Raw genomic sequence first — 14,006 nt, forward strand, 5'->3', positions numbered from 1 at the left:
TCGAAAGATAAATTATCACGAAGATATCATGAACCAAAAGTAAAAAGTATTAATCAATATAAAGAACTTTAAAAAATTTGGAATTCTCTTGTGGATGAAATGATAAAAGAATTTTCATTATAATATACTTCACTATTTTCTTCAAAAAGGCAATTTTCATGTATCAAAAAATGACTGCTGTATATGGAATGCCAAAACGGAATTTATTAATTGGAAGCAAGACACTACCGATGGGGAGTGCAGTGCGCCGCCGTTAGTAGCTAGCCGTAGGTAGGCTAGCACGGAATGCCTCTAGTGTTTTGGCCTCAAGGCATTCCAGTCCCTGATGGTATTTGGGACAAAAAGAAAATCCTGTTGTTCGTACTTTGATTTTATGTGTTTTATGCGATTTCGCTGCCCTCGTTCGAACTGGGCGTCGCCGATGGCTATTTGGGAGTGTAGGATCTGGTGTAGCAGCCCGAGTCAGATGTTCCTCCATCATGAGGCTAGTGGTTCAAGTCCCAAACCAGGTTCCGGAATAGGGTGGTGACACTGGTGGTTCGCTTGTAGTCTTGTTCGCAAAACGAGCTGCCTTTCTTTGCATTTTTTCAAGGGTCTTTTCTTCCTTGCTGTTAGGCTTAGGGTCGCACACAGCAGCGGCATATTCTAGGGTAGAGCGGCATGATGTGATATATGCATAGTGTGATATATATAAACGAGATGGACAAGGCTTGAGGTTTCTTGAAAGGAAGCCGCGGGTCCGGCTGGCTTTTGCTGCTGTATAGTGTTGATAGGCCCTATGTTTTGTGAGTAAAAGAATGTCGCTAATTTTGTTCGGCCAGTAAAGTCCCACCTTGGGCATGGGTTAGCGTTAGGGCTAGCCTTGGACAACGCCAGATGGCATGTCGCACTTTCAACAAACCAAGCAGGAACAGACCTGCACAGAACCTGTTACAAATCGACTACATACACCGTTGGTTAAAAATTTAAAGTTCGATAAATATTGTTCCTAAACTAGGAAGACGTATCCTCGCACCAGTTGTTTTCAATAACTCAGAAAATAACTTCAGAATCTGAGTTAGGCAATTTTACCTGGCAGAGATAGGCAATTTGAGCAAGTTTCAATTCTTTGACAGTCTGTCTCATGCCTGAATTACCATGGTTACTAGCAATGAGTGTGATACCCTTTCTAAATAGCAAATTTTGCATTCTTGCAGTTTATTCACTGTGCGATCACAAATGAATTGAGTTACTTTGTCAAAGAGGTGAAAAATGCCTAAGTCACTGATTCCGACAGTCATTTTGCCTATCTCAGGCTGTAATATTGCCTAAGTCATATATATGAAAATTGCTTAAACGTCACTAGGGGCTGTTATGTAATAAAAGTTCATGTTCATTATATTTGCATTTTCATTGTATTCATGAATAAATATCGATTTATTTAGTATATGGGATTGTTTATTTTCGATTCGTTTTTCTCAAAACATGGAAAAAAAGATAGGCAATTGGTTTAGGAGCGTGACGATATACTCCGCCTCTCGATATATACGAGGTATGGAGTAAGAAAAAGCCTGATATCATCAAGTAATCCGTCCACACACCGGCAACGGTCCCTGCTTGCCCCTCGAATCTGAAATGCCACGCCTGTCCTCAAGCACGTGGTCTGACGTCGTTCGGTTGGCGGGAAAACCTATACAAATATAATAGTGAAGCGAACATTAACCCCTTATTTTCTCAGGATGGACAACAGGTATTGAACGCGTTATACGTCTTAAAATGCCGCCTCGCTCTCGTTCCCTTTCTCGGATTAAAATTTCCGGGCAAAATATGAACCTCTCTATACGGCGGTTTTTAGGAAACTTAATTTTTGAAAGAATTCATTGAGATTGGTTTTGACTAAATTCACAATGAAACTTTAGGTAAGACTGCCTGAAAGATTTCTAGCTCAACATCTTGAACCAGACTCTATAGCATTCAGACTCCCGGGGCAGTCCATTGCATCATCCTTATTGGATTTCCTTCTGTACTGAGCGACAGGACGAGGCCGGTCTAATGCGTCCGGAGTGTACCATATATACGCTCTACTCTTGCCCAATCAATCAGTGAAAAACCTCAAAATGCCACCAAAGCTTTTTTTGCTGGAACTTGTTGATTTGACCCCCAGGAGCATTGTATCGAGAGTCTCCATATCAAAGCAGGGTAATGTTCAAAAGCAGCATCTATAATTGTCCATTGCGATATGGCATTCTTTTACAAATTCACATGCCGACTTGTCGGCGGTGAATATCAGTCCTGAAGCATGGACATACGCACAACGACGGTGGATTGGCACGCGCAAGGCAACCCCTGATTTCGTGAGGATGCCTCTTGTCAGAAATGCGCAATGAAACAGAATGTGTGGTACTATATGCCTCTGGGTTGCAGCACCAAAGATGTTGAGAAAGGATGCATATCGCTCTCATTTTTAACTTTCTCTACAGATTTTACTAACCTACAAATATCATTCCGACAACGACCGCTGCCAACATCTACTGCAAAAAAACATCACTTTCGGGATCGTTCGTGATCCGAATGAAGTTTTGAATAGATTAAAACGACGGGACGTATCCATATGAGCTAACGGTTAGGTTTGATCAAAATCCGAGACAAATTTTGAAAACAAGAGCAATATGAAAAATTTCTCATCATGATTATGAACAAACTACTATAGGCTACTAGTAGATACAACAATGAACTTTGCCTTGATGACGTCAACCAGAGAAAAATCCCCCGTTCTCGTTCTCGTATCAAAATTTGAACCACTCTATTGTTGCTAGTACGCTAAGGGGATCGGCGAAGATACTACAGTTACGCGGTTACGCGACTGCATGGGAATCTACCTATTATTGCCTGTTTGGCTTTCCATATATCTGTGAATAGTGGCCAACACAGAATTCTTGTGTTTTTCTCAGCCGTTGCCAAACTAAACAATATGGCGGAAAGTCAAAATTGACAGGTGCCCGCGGAGCGGTGAAATACTGGACATTTTTAGGCTGTGTTCACATAAATATCGCCACAATGGCTGCCTCACTTAAAGGGCTGGACCCGGCCCTCAAAATTTACCTTAGAAATAATCGATTGCCAGATGTATACGAGGTAAATTTGCGGGTTTTATCGGTATTACAAATACACTCCAATTTCGCCAATCCCCAATCTGAATCTTCTGTCACGAACTTTGTGCCTATCTGAGGAAGCTGTTGAGAGGTACTCAACCTGTTAACTGGCCACAAACAAATAACTGCGTGGGCACGTACCATGTATTCTTTTGTTCGTTGTGCTTATAAAGCATGACTGTTCAGATCAATACGACACTTTGACTTTGACTTGCAGTCTGAGTCTGGCTGGAAGTTGCAACAGTACACTTTAAGACAATGTCAATGGGAGACTGCTAAAATGTGGAATGGGGAATTCTCTGAATGGAAACCAAGATGGTGCAGACTGGCTTGGGTATAACCAAAATAGGGTTTCCGAAAACTAGAGTACTTTTCATAAGTAAATGTCACTGTCCTTTGGAGCTGCTGTGCGAAACTTATTCTTAAATCTAAAATTGCCTTTGAGTTTGATATGTCATCTGTGTCCCTCCCATCCAGAGTCCATAGTGTTAGTCTAGAACTTTGGTACCTACTTACTCTGGGCTGCACACCCCATGGCCATTTTGACCTAGGCTAATGGGCCTGACCGCCTTCTGGTCATGGGCTGAAAAAACGGGCCGAAATGACTGTTCACCCTCAGATTGAATGTATGGTTCTTAATAATTTTCACACTCTTCCAGGCCCTATTGACCTCGGTAGCGGTCATGTGTCCAGATGATCCACTTCAGTTTATTATTGATAAGCTGTCAGTCATACGAGATCAAGGTTATGGAATCTTGGAGTGGTAAGGTTTCTTCGTTCAGCTTGACTGATTTGTTGTTTGCATTGCAAATGTTAACAAGTACAAACTTACCTATAAATTCAGGTCCCACGTCAAACTTACCTAATTCATTTTCTGAACGCACTGTTTAACCTGGGAAGAATTAGGCTTTCAAACCAGTTCGGTGAATCAAGCTGTAAAGTTTGTAGGACAGATCACTCATTGTATTGGCACTCGGAAATGTTGGATACGGCACTTGTCGCGTTTTGCGATGAAACTCTTCATGTTGAAAATACAGTTTTGTAATGGTATAATTTTGATGCTAGTTTTCTACATCCTTCCCTTTTAGGGATGTCTTCATAGATGAAGGCATGAAGCCAAAGAGTAAAATCATCAATGAGAGCAACCTGGAGTATATCTTCAACTTTGATGAGAATGCACTGGTAGGTATAGAACCTGAGTTGATATCATCAAGCATTTGATTGAATTGGTTTAGGGACATCTCTCTTGAAACGGCTGCAGGAACAGATTTCTGTTACCATCTGCTGGTCAGGTTTATTCACTAAAATTTTTAATTCGAACATGCTCCAAAAACCTGTTGGCTGAGTTTGAAGGGCAGCTGCTTGTTTCATGACTCAATGTCACCAGGAAAGTTCTTTCTTCTAATCATATTCATCAATTTTTGATCAGTTTGATTGTAATTTCCCTTCTCTACCAGCAACAAGGAAGCAAGGACTACTGGGCTACGCTGTATTCCAAATTTGAGAATTTTGCCACCAGGATCAGTGAAGACTGGGTGAAATTTTCTCGCGGGTACTTAATACCATTATTCAGCATGTATCATCCCCCTCCCCCACCATAAAATCGTGGTCGAATTCAGCTTCTCTCCGATTTACTGAATGACAAGATTCATTAACAATTTTGAAGTATTTTAGCTAAATGACTTTGGGCTTGTCAGCAGTCAATATTATAACTGAAACCATGTATGCTTGCTGATATCTGATATCTGCAGATTATTAACTGTCTTTGAATACATTTTGGAACAGACTGTGAACTCGCATTATATTATAACCTGTTTTAAAACAACTCAACCATGTCAACTGAGCCTAAATGTACCAGCAGGAGTATCTCAGTACTTTCGTGTTGTTCTCACGTGTATTGATATGTGATGTAATACATCTATCTACAGTGTAGTTCAGTTCCTGCATTTTTCCAGGTGAATACTTGAGGTGTATTTGTTTCAAATTGAACCTGCATGCATTTAAAACTTGCTGTCTTGCTTTAAAATTGACTGAGAACATCACCACACTTGTTAAACTCCACAACTTGTTAAAAATTTTAAATGGAAGATCGTCTGACCTCTTAAAAATTATTATTGGAATTGACTTTTCCTTTTAGCTATCCTAATATCTGCGAAGAGATAGCAAAAATGAATGATGGCGAAAGTGTTGATGGTGCTGATTTGGTGGGTTACCACAGTGACGTCTACCCCCTTGAATACCCCCCGAAAATGCATGCTACAAAGTTAAACCTAAAAGAAAAGTTCCCTAGAAGTAGAAAAGGAACACTGCTCAAAAGTGCAGATGTTTGTAACTGACCCCTGAATGACAACTCCTTAAAAGGCAAACGCCGTTCGTTAGATATTAGAAATTTGAAATGGAATTTGAAAATTTCAAATTGTGTAAATACGTACTTGGTATAAATATCGTCTATGCCGTTTTAAAGGCAGATGTACTAATACTATATGTACAGAGTTTCAGGAAATTTGTATGCATAATAACTGCACTACGGCATTGTATATAACTGCATTTCTATTTTTCTGGACCACCAGTAATTACGAACGGCGTACCCCTTTTAAATCTTACACTTTGAGACAAATGACAACCCAGCATTCTCCCCACACATAATACTGTACCTGTCGATAAATTTCAGTTAATAATAATATAGTCGTAACATGTTTCAACTGATCAAGGCAGCTGCACAAAATGGTTTCGGAAGCACATCACCAAGAAAACTCCTCCTTATAATATTTCTTACTAAATTGAATTCCCTTTTCCATGGCACATCAGCTGCATGCCTCAATGGATGAAACGATTCAGGTAGCATTTCTCACTAGCATTTAATGTTGTGTTCCCTAGCTACACTCTTAAAAATGAAGGTATTTTAGCTTCTGAAAAAACATTTTGCGGCAGACACAATATGCACACCATAGGTTTTTGTTAAAATGAAAAACTAATGTTTTTTTGAGATGTGGAAAACACCTCTCTTCAGGGTGCATATTTGTGTTACTGTTGGTTGAAAAAGCATTTATTTTGAAGCTGAAAAAAATTCAATTTGAAGAGTGTGATAGAGGACTAGAGCTCCCCACTTCCCAATTAGGAATTGGTGTCTTCATGCAAGGGTTTGCTAACCCCGAATCAATTATTGCTAATTTTGCTTCACTTCATTAGCAACAGAGTATTGGTATTTAAAGGTAAATGTCCCTTTTTTGTGTATTCTCCTTAAAGGTTAAATATTGCTCTAGCCCTGCTGATAATATATTTATGTCTTACGTTGCAGAATATCTTCGAGGTAATCACCGGAGAAGTCATTTTCCCGATGTCACATTCACTTTCAGTCTTCCCGATTTATCTTGGCTGACTGATCTGTGTACAAATTTCCACTTCATTCCGGGTAGACTCTGCTCGCATTCCGGGTAGACTCTGCTCAGCATGAGTACACCCATAATATCACTCCATGCTACCACGGTGATGTCATTGCATGGCGATGGCTACCAAGAAACAATTTTAGATAGATCTTTCGGTAGATCTTTGGCTATATTCATAATCAGCGACTGAGCATTCTTGTTAGACTATTGAGTAACGAAGTTCTCTTGTTCTTTTCACAGGAATCCCAAGATGTCTCATGCATCAGACCTTTCATGTCAAAAACACATGCATAGCATCTAATTGTTCATCTCGCCCAGCATCTTGGCTTCTAATGACTCTCACAAAGTCATTAATTCTGTTGACTATAAAGTATCAAGAAAGAAATTAAAACAACCTTGATGATGTTGGTCAATATTGTTATCTGGTTCAGTCAGTCAAGTCACTCGTCACAAGTTTCTATAAATCCTTCAAGAGTCCTCCGTAGATTATCTAGCTGATTCCTCTTCATGTGTAAAAGACAATTTCAAAAGCATCTCTGTAGTCACTGTGATAAACTATAAACCATTTCACTGTTAATTCGGTGCTATACTCTTATTTGTTAGGTAATGGTCAGGAGTATACCCGTCTTTTCACAAATTCCTTCTGTTTTTTTCCATGATGATGCAGGGATTATGCACCTCTTTTTGGCTGTGTGACCCTGACATGGGCCATGTCGATTTAACAGAATCAACGGAAACAATGCTAAAACTGCTTAAAATTGCTTGACTATTAAAGAATATTATTACTAACAATAAATACAACATTCCCAGGCTATTAGAATGTTATAAATCGCTATAGTTATCGCGAAGTAAATTTTTACAAGCCGGTCAGGGGATCAATTTACTTTTCAATGACTATAGCGATTTATAACATTCTAATAGCCTGGGAATGTTGTATTTATTGTTAGTGATAACATTCTTTAATTGTCAAGCGATTTTATGCAGTTTTAGAATTGTTTCCGTAGAGTTTCCATTGATTCCGTCGATTCCGTTAAATCGACATGGCCCCTGACATGCATGATAGAGCTGTCAACTAGCTTTCTCTCACTACTAGTATCACCACTGAAACTTTTGGGAACTTATTTCCGTTTATGTTAACCTGCCCAGGTTTTGCAAATGGAATGATATCATACATGTAAGGTCACCACACATACTTTGTGATGATTGTCAAAGTGAAGTAGAACCTCTCTATAAAGGTCACCCTCGGGACTGACAAATGCTGTCCGTAATAGAGAGGTGTCTTGATTAGGGAGGTCAATTGAATGGAAAGAACCCATTCGGGACCAAACTAGTCTCCTTTAATAGAGAGGTTGTCCTTTTGAATAGAGAGGGTGTCCTTAATAGAGAGGTGTCCGCTTTAAAGGGAGGTTCCACTGTAGCATGTACTACATGGTTTGTTAGGCTTCATTCGTTCACACGCTATCAGATTTATACCCTTAGCGTACCATTTCAGTTTTGGATCATAGAGGAGGAGGAAAAGAATGGAGTATGTACGGAGTCTCTGTGTTCCATGCCTAAGATAGATTATACTTTATGGCTCTTTAGGGATAGTCGTAGAATGTTGTTTTTTTGTTGAAATTTCTTCATTCAGGCTCCATTGCTTGTTTGAATACCATAAAAGCTGCGCACTACGGGTTTTCCAAAGCGCAATAACTGCTTATGATACTACTTGGAAAGCCCTTTGGGATTAAAGGCAGGAGCTATAGGCAGAAACTGGGTCTACTTTGACTTCATGAATAAATTATGAATGGTGTCACTAAATTGTGAAATAGTACAGACACCTATTGGCGACTTAGTGAAACTTGTTCTGACCCTCCTAGCTCCTGCTTCTAAACAATTTCACGATGTTTACAAAGCTGTTTTGACTCTGTTAGATTTGTGTTACAGATTTCATTCTGGTGATGGGATTTCTTCAGCTTTTCTCGGTTTATTTCAGGATCTTTTTCATAAGCAGTCGGGACCAATACATGTAGTAGTGTAGTATAAAGCAGAGATGATCATTGCATCCGATCAAAATTGCATGTTAATTTCAGTCTGATATATCACTGCTCTTTTCATGGGCACTACAAAAGCTCGACACCAATCGCCAATGCACAAATAGTCAAATATGTTCAAATGTTAACCTTTAAGCTCAAATAGAACCTAATTTTACGATTGCCTCGGCCTTAAATTCAAATGACACGCCATAAAGTTCTCATAACTAATATATCGGGCACTGTTTGATGTGCTCAAGAGCCTCCTTGCCTGTTGAGGATTGGGTTGTGAATCCTTTTGAAGAAAGCTTCTGAAAAACAACCTTCGTAGTAAGCGTTCTTTCTTGTCTGAGATTTTGGTGTTCGCCATGCCCTAGTAAGTTCCCTGAAAGTTTCTATTTGTTGTCTAACTATTACCATACTGTACAAAACTAGCTTTATTGAATCAACTTGCACGAAGATGTACATGTATGTACATGCTACTTGTCAACTTGGTTTCATATCCTTCTAAATTTTGTCACTTATGATAAATTTAAACTTATCATCCATCTCTCAATCCAGAATTTAGTGTCCAATGTTATCATATTTAGCAGCCTGATATTTGATTACCCTGCCCTTTTTCAGCCAACCCCAGAGATGTATGCCAAGGCCTATGGCCACTACAACAACAAACTCAAGACAATGTGCTACAGGTAGGCAGGGAGCCATCCTTGTTGGTACCCACTTGGCGGGCCTGACCAACACTCAGCCGAAAAAGCCACGACTCGGGCTGTAAAGTTACTCTTCTAACCATGAATATTAGCAAATATTTGAAAGAAGTTGAACTTACTCCTAATTTATGAAAAATGTCCGCTGGAATTTGCAATCATGAGTTCAGGACAGGACACTATCACAAGAATTGGACAACATCTGTACCTGTACCCAAGAAGGGAATGTTAGGGTTTTTGCAGGAAACGTTGATAAGCCACCCAAGCAAGTTTCTCATGGAGGTCATCCTCGGATGCCTGTAACCAAGAGCAGAGACCATCCTGTCTGTGGAACGAGACAGTTTCCACGAGCGGAGGTTTACAACGGAGCAAATATTCAACGTTAGGGTATTGTGCGAGACGTATCTAGGCATCTTGGCAAACACGTGTACAAGAACTTCGTAGACAAGAAATGCTTTTTCTAACAGTGTGAAATCTGAATCGTCAGTATGCCAGCAATTCCTCCTGGTGGTTGCAATCTGAAGTGTGCCAATTCTTTTCAATGATCTTCTTTAGAGACTAAGTAATTGATTACTATTTTGTGCTTATCATATTGTGATTGTTCTTCCAGTTCATGGATGCAGTACCACTTGCGAAAACAGGCCAAGCAAAGAGCGCTACAAGCCAAAATGGACCGAGCCGCCACCCATTATGCCCATCGCAAGATGAGGATTCATATACATATATGGATGGTATCCTTTGTAAACATGATTAGCAACATACAGTACAACCTCTCTATTGCGGACACCCATGGGACTGGGCCCAGGTGTCCGCAATAGAGAGGTGTCCGCAATAGAGAGGTTATGCCAAATCGTCCGATAGGTGGATTTGAAGTTCCCGCCTTGCAGTTCTTGGTTTTTCTATGTGTCGACATCTAGCGTAGTAACTTTAAACCTGTTGGCTGATCGGTATTTGCTTGTGATGTTGCGTTGAATGACGTGAGCTACTTTGGAACTCAGAGCGTGAATAATCTCTCCAGTAAAAGGTGCCCCTTTTATTGCAAAATCTCCTCGACATGTCATAATGTGTGAAAAAACACCATAGTTTCTATCCATCAGCCACCCTGATTAATAATTAATTTTTTCCAATTTCTCTACTAACGCATATTTGCCGCAACACCGACCAAACCGCGTGGATTTATGAGTGTCCGATGACACAATAGGCCTGTGTGATTAGTTGAAAAGATGAGTAAACAAATGCCGCGGCTTAATTAGGATACAAAAACACAATGCCATGGGGTAATTACGTTGATTAATTACGCAAATATCACACCTGTCGGGCCTACTTGACTCTCCAAGCGCACGAGGGAAACCATTGTTTTTGCCTACTGTCCGTAATTGGGAGGGAATTGGACCAAAAATTGGCTATCGCCCTGTCCGCAATTCGGAATAAAGAGGTGTCCGCCGTACAGAGGTTTTTGTTATTGGAAATGACTTAGAAAAAAATCGGGACTGGCCGAACATGTCCGTAATGCGGAGGTGTCCGCCTGGCAGAGGTGTCCGCAAGGGGAGGTTCTACTGTACAGTAGAAACTCTCTGTCAAACAACTGGTGTATGCATTCTTTAACCCTTTCGCTGCGGTTGTACGCCAATCGGCGCCCAAAAGTAAAATGTCCCTTGTGCGGCCGTACGCAATCGTGCGACCTGGTCAGTACCATTTTCCTATGCATTCTGAACTAACATGCAGTTCCATAAACATCTGATAGATGGCTCCAGTAGATCATCAATAGACATGGCTGCCGATTTCCCGCTAGAAAAAGGGGTCATTCTTCACTAAAAATCGGTGATTTTGAGGCTGCAAAGTTAGTGTCATGTGTCAAAATGCCTCGACCACGTGCTGAAATGACCTTAGATGCTGTGATCGATGAAATCTATGCTGACAGTGATTCTGAAGGTGAGAACTAATTTTGGCAAAAATATTAACCACATACCGGTATTCTGATTCTCCTAGTCACATGGAACAAATATTTTAATTACTTCTAAGTCCTAGGCTCATTCCATAAAGCTCAATTCCTGCTCTAAAAGTAACATACACAAACTGCAGAAAGTACTGAAATTGAGCTTAATAGCATTATAGGTAAAAAAATTATTTTGGGCTTCGCAGCGAAAGGGTTAAAAAAGTTTATCTTATGGGTTATTCACCCAAGCTGCCGCTCTTGGGATTGACAAATGTTGTCTTTAAAAGGGAGATGACCTGATTACAGGCATGTACATGTTGATCTGAAAGTTTCCATGATTTCTGAGGTGTTATATTCCTCTAAAATTCAAATAAGAAGAATATTTTGATGATTGTTATTATTCCTTGATTCAGTCTCAGGAATGGGTGAGGTTCAGGAAAGGAAGACAAGCTAGTAAGTCGGGAATATCAAGTGGCATGTCGGGAATATCAAGTGGCATGTCGGGGATATCAAGTGGCATGTCGGGAATATCAAGTGGCATGTCGGGAATATCAAGTGGCATGTCGGGAATATCAAGTGACATGTCGGGAATATCAAGTGGCATGTCGGGAATATCAAGGGGCATTACCTGCAGAAAAAGGCCTCGAGTCTGGTTACACCAGCTCCACATTCTCACTGACATGAGTGAGCAGATGTTGGTAAACAAGTTGACTATGATTTTGGGATATTGACTGCAAAAAACATCAGTGTGTAACCTGGAAAAAAAACATTAGTGTGTATTAATAACCTCACTCCAAACTCGTGAGATGAGTCTGTGACCTAGATTTTCATTTCGAATGGAACATCGCCAAAACTGCAGGACTAAATTGATCTAAATAAATGCCAAGATCTTTTTTCTAAGAATATTTATTAAACCTACTTTTCACTAACCAGTACCCCTGTCTCGCGGGTCACTAAAAAACCTCTCTCTTTGCTCCGTGTAATGTAAAGTGTCACTGATCACTTTAGTAGATACTGGCACTTGAAAGACCCTCATTTTGATTGATTGATTGACTTTCAGTGGCTTTCAACAAAATACAACACGTGTTCCATGTCTCAGTTGGCCGAGTCATTTTCGAAGCCTGGCATAATGTCACTCTCGATGCCAAGAAAACCAGGGAGTATTTCGAGGTAAGAAGCACGCCAGTGATATTGAATCTTACTAATAGCATTTGTTGAATTCTACTAAACATATTTTTGAAGTTGTAGTTACCTGGATTGTGGTGGGCGTTGTATTCGTGAATGTGTGATGCTAGTTTTAAAACCCTCCGACCCAGTAGTGGCCATTTGCATTTCTCTCTAATGCCAATATATGTGCTGTTGTTTAGAACATTTTCCCATAGAGATCATTGCAAAAATCTTAGTTATATCCTGTTAGCATCATGTAAATAGCCTAGGTTTCATTCATTCAAAACCTAGTTGGCTTCGAGATTTTCCAATTCTCTCAGGTACTGAATAAGTACACTGTTATAAACACGTTGTGCCTAGTTTATCATGATGTCTTATGACCGTTTCGTGGCCATGTCTGTTTCTAATTTGAGCAGGCGACCTGTTTGAAAAAATGTATACTCGTGCATAACCTTTTATTCATCAACTCCTAGTAAGATTAGCCTGAATCGATAAATCATACACAACTTGAACTTTGTGGGTCTTTTAATTACAATTTACACCAACTTAAGAATTTGACCACAGCTTTCTATAAAAATCTTTTTTCCTGAAATTAGGCGCTGGATTAAAAGGAAAAAGTGAGCAATAATTCAGACATTTTTTTTTTTTTTTTTTTAATGCAACTGGACACAATTATCACAGTTCACATATTATTATAGATTGGTTCAGCATGTTCAGTTCAAAGGCAGATCTCACCACAGATTTCAGTTTAATGTTGTAGCTCATTCTTTACTTGATGTCATTGTCTGACTAAATTTCAGACACTTTTATTCATTTCACGTGGGACATTTCAACATAAATCAGTTCAAAATTGGCACAAGTCCTGTTGAATTTGAAATCCCACCAAGTTACCTATAGTATTCCATTGTCACACCTCCTACAGCATGATAGCAGTTGGCTAGCAGATGTACTCTTGTCGATAATATTTGATATCATATTATGAAACTTAGTTTTGGCCACCTAGTTATGAGGCTTTATGATAGTTCACTCCCGTATTTGGTTATTGATGATCCAAAAGGGCTACATTCTTAGAAAAAAAAGTTTTTTGATATTTTGAGGGTTTTTCTCCGAACATAAATCTGCACCCCTTAAAAAGGCAAAACAAAGGTTTTTCAACATCTTCAAAATCTTTTGGGGTTTTTATTTTCGGGAAAAACTTTTAGCATGTTTAAGAGGTGCATATTTGTATTGGCCGATAAGCCTTCTCAAAAGCTCAGAAACCTTTATTTCTAAGAGCGAATGCAAACTCCAAGCATGCATGACATGCTCCAAACATCAAGACGCTGCAGGTCATAGTTACCAGTCTTTTTGGATCATCACTAGTTCATCCTCCCCTGTAGTAACAGAATGCATTCAGAATGTTAACCCCTTCTTGTCCAAAATGTCAAAATAAATTTCATCTTTCAGTTTACGACTGTCAACGAAAGAGTGATGATTTTTCCAAAATGCCATTCCGCTACTGTCAGGCCTGGTTGCCCTGTTGCATTTGAAAAGATTTTACCATCAAAATCTCTAATTTTTGTTGTGAAAGTCCATGGTTATCCGATGGTGCACTACGTTGATCCTTTCCTGGAAATGTAATGATAGGAACGATTCTATTGGCTATAATTGCAAAGCCTTGGATAACA

At 39.6% G+C, this 14,006-nt stretch overlaps 1 protein-coding gene across 3 annotated transcripts in view; it reads left to right on the forward strand.

The window, feature by feature from the left end:
- Positions 1-2,959: 2,959 nt before the first annotated feature.
- LOC135491507 (F-box and leucine-rich repeat protein 13-like) overlaps positions 2,960-14,006 on the forward strand; it is a 37,468-nt gene continuing 26,421 nt past the window's right edge. For all 3 annotated transcript variants that reach the window (XM_064777423.1, XM_064777422.1, XM_064777424.1), the window contains exons 1-7: positions 2,960-3,114; positions 3,791-3,894; positions 4,220-4,313; positions 9,154-9,221; positions 9,847-9,967; positions 11,592-11,625; positions 12,233-12,342. In XM_064777423.1, coding sequence (XP_064633493.1) covers positions 3,037-3,114; positions 3,791-3,894; positions 4,220-4,313; positions 9,154-9,221; positions 9,847-9,967; positions 11,592-11,625; positions 12,233-12,342 — 609 coding nt within the window. In that variant the 5' untranslated portion in view covers positions 2,960-3,036. The remainder of the gene's footprint in view (positions 3,115-3,790; positions 3,895-4,219; positions 4,314-9,153; positions 9,222-9,846; positions 9,968-11,591; positions 11,626-12,232; positions 12,343-14,006) is intronic.

The sequence above is a fragment of the Lineus longissimus genome, chromosome 7, assembly GCF_910592395.1.
Source record: "Lineus longissimus chromosome 7, tnLinLong1.2, whole genome shotgun sequence".
NCBI classification, from domain to species: Eukaryota; Metazoa; Nemertea; class Pilidiophora; order Heteronemertea; family Lineidae; genus Lineus; species Lineus longissimus.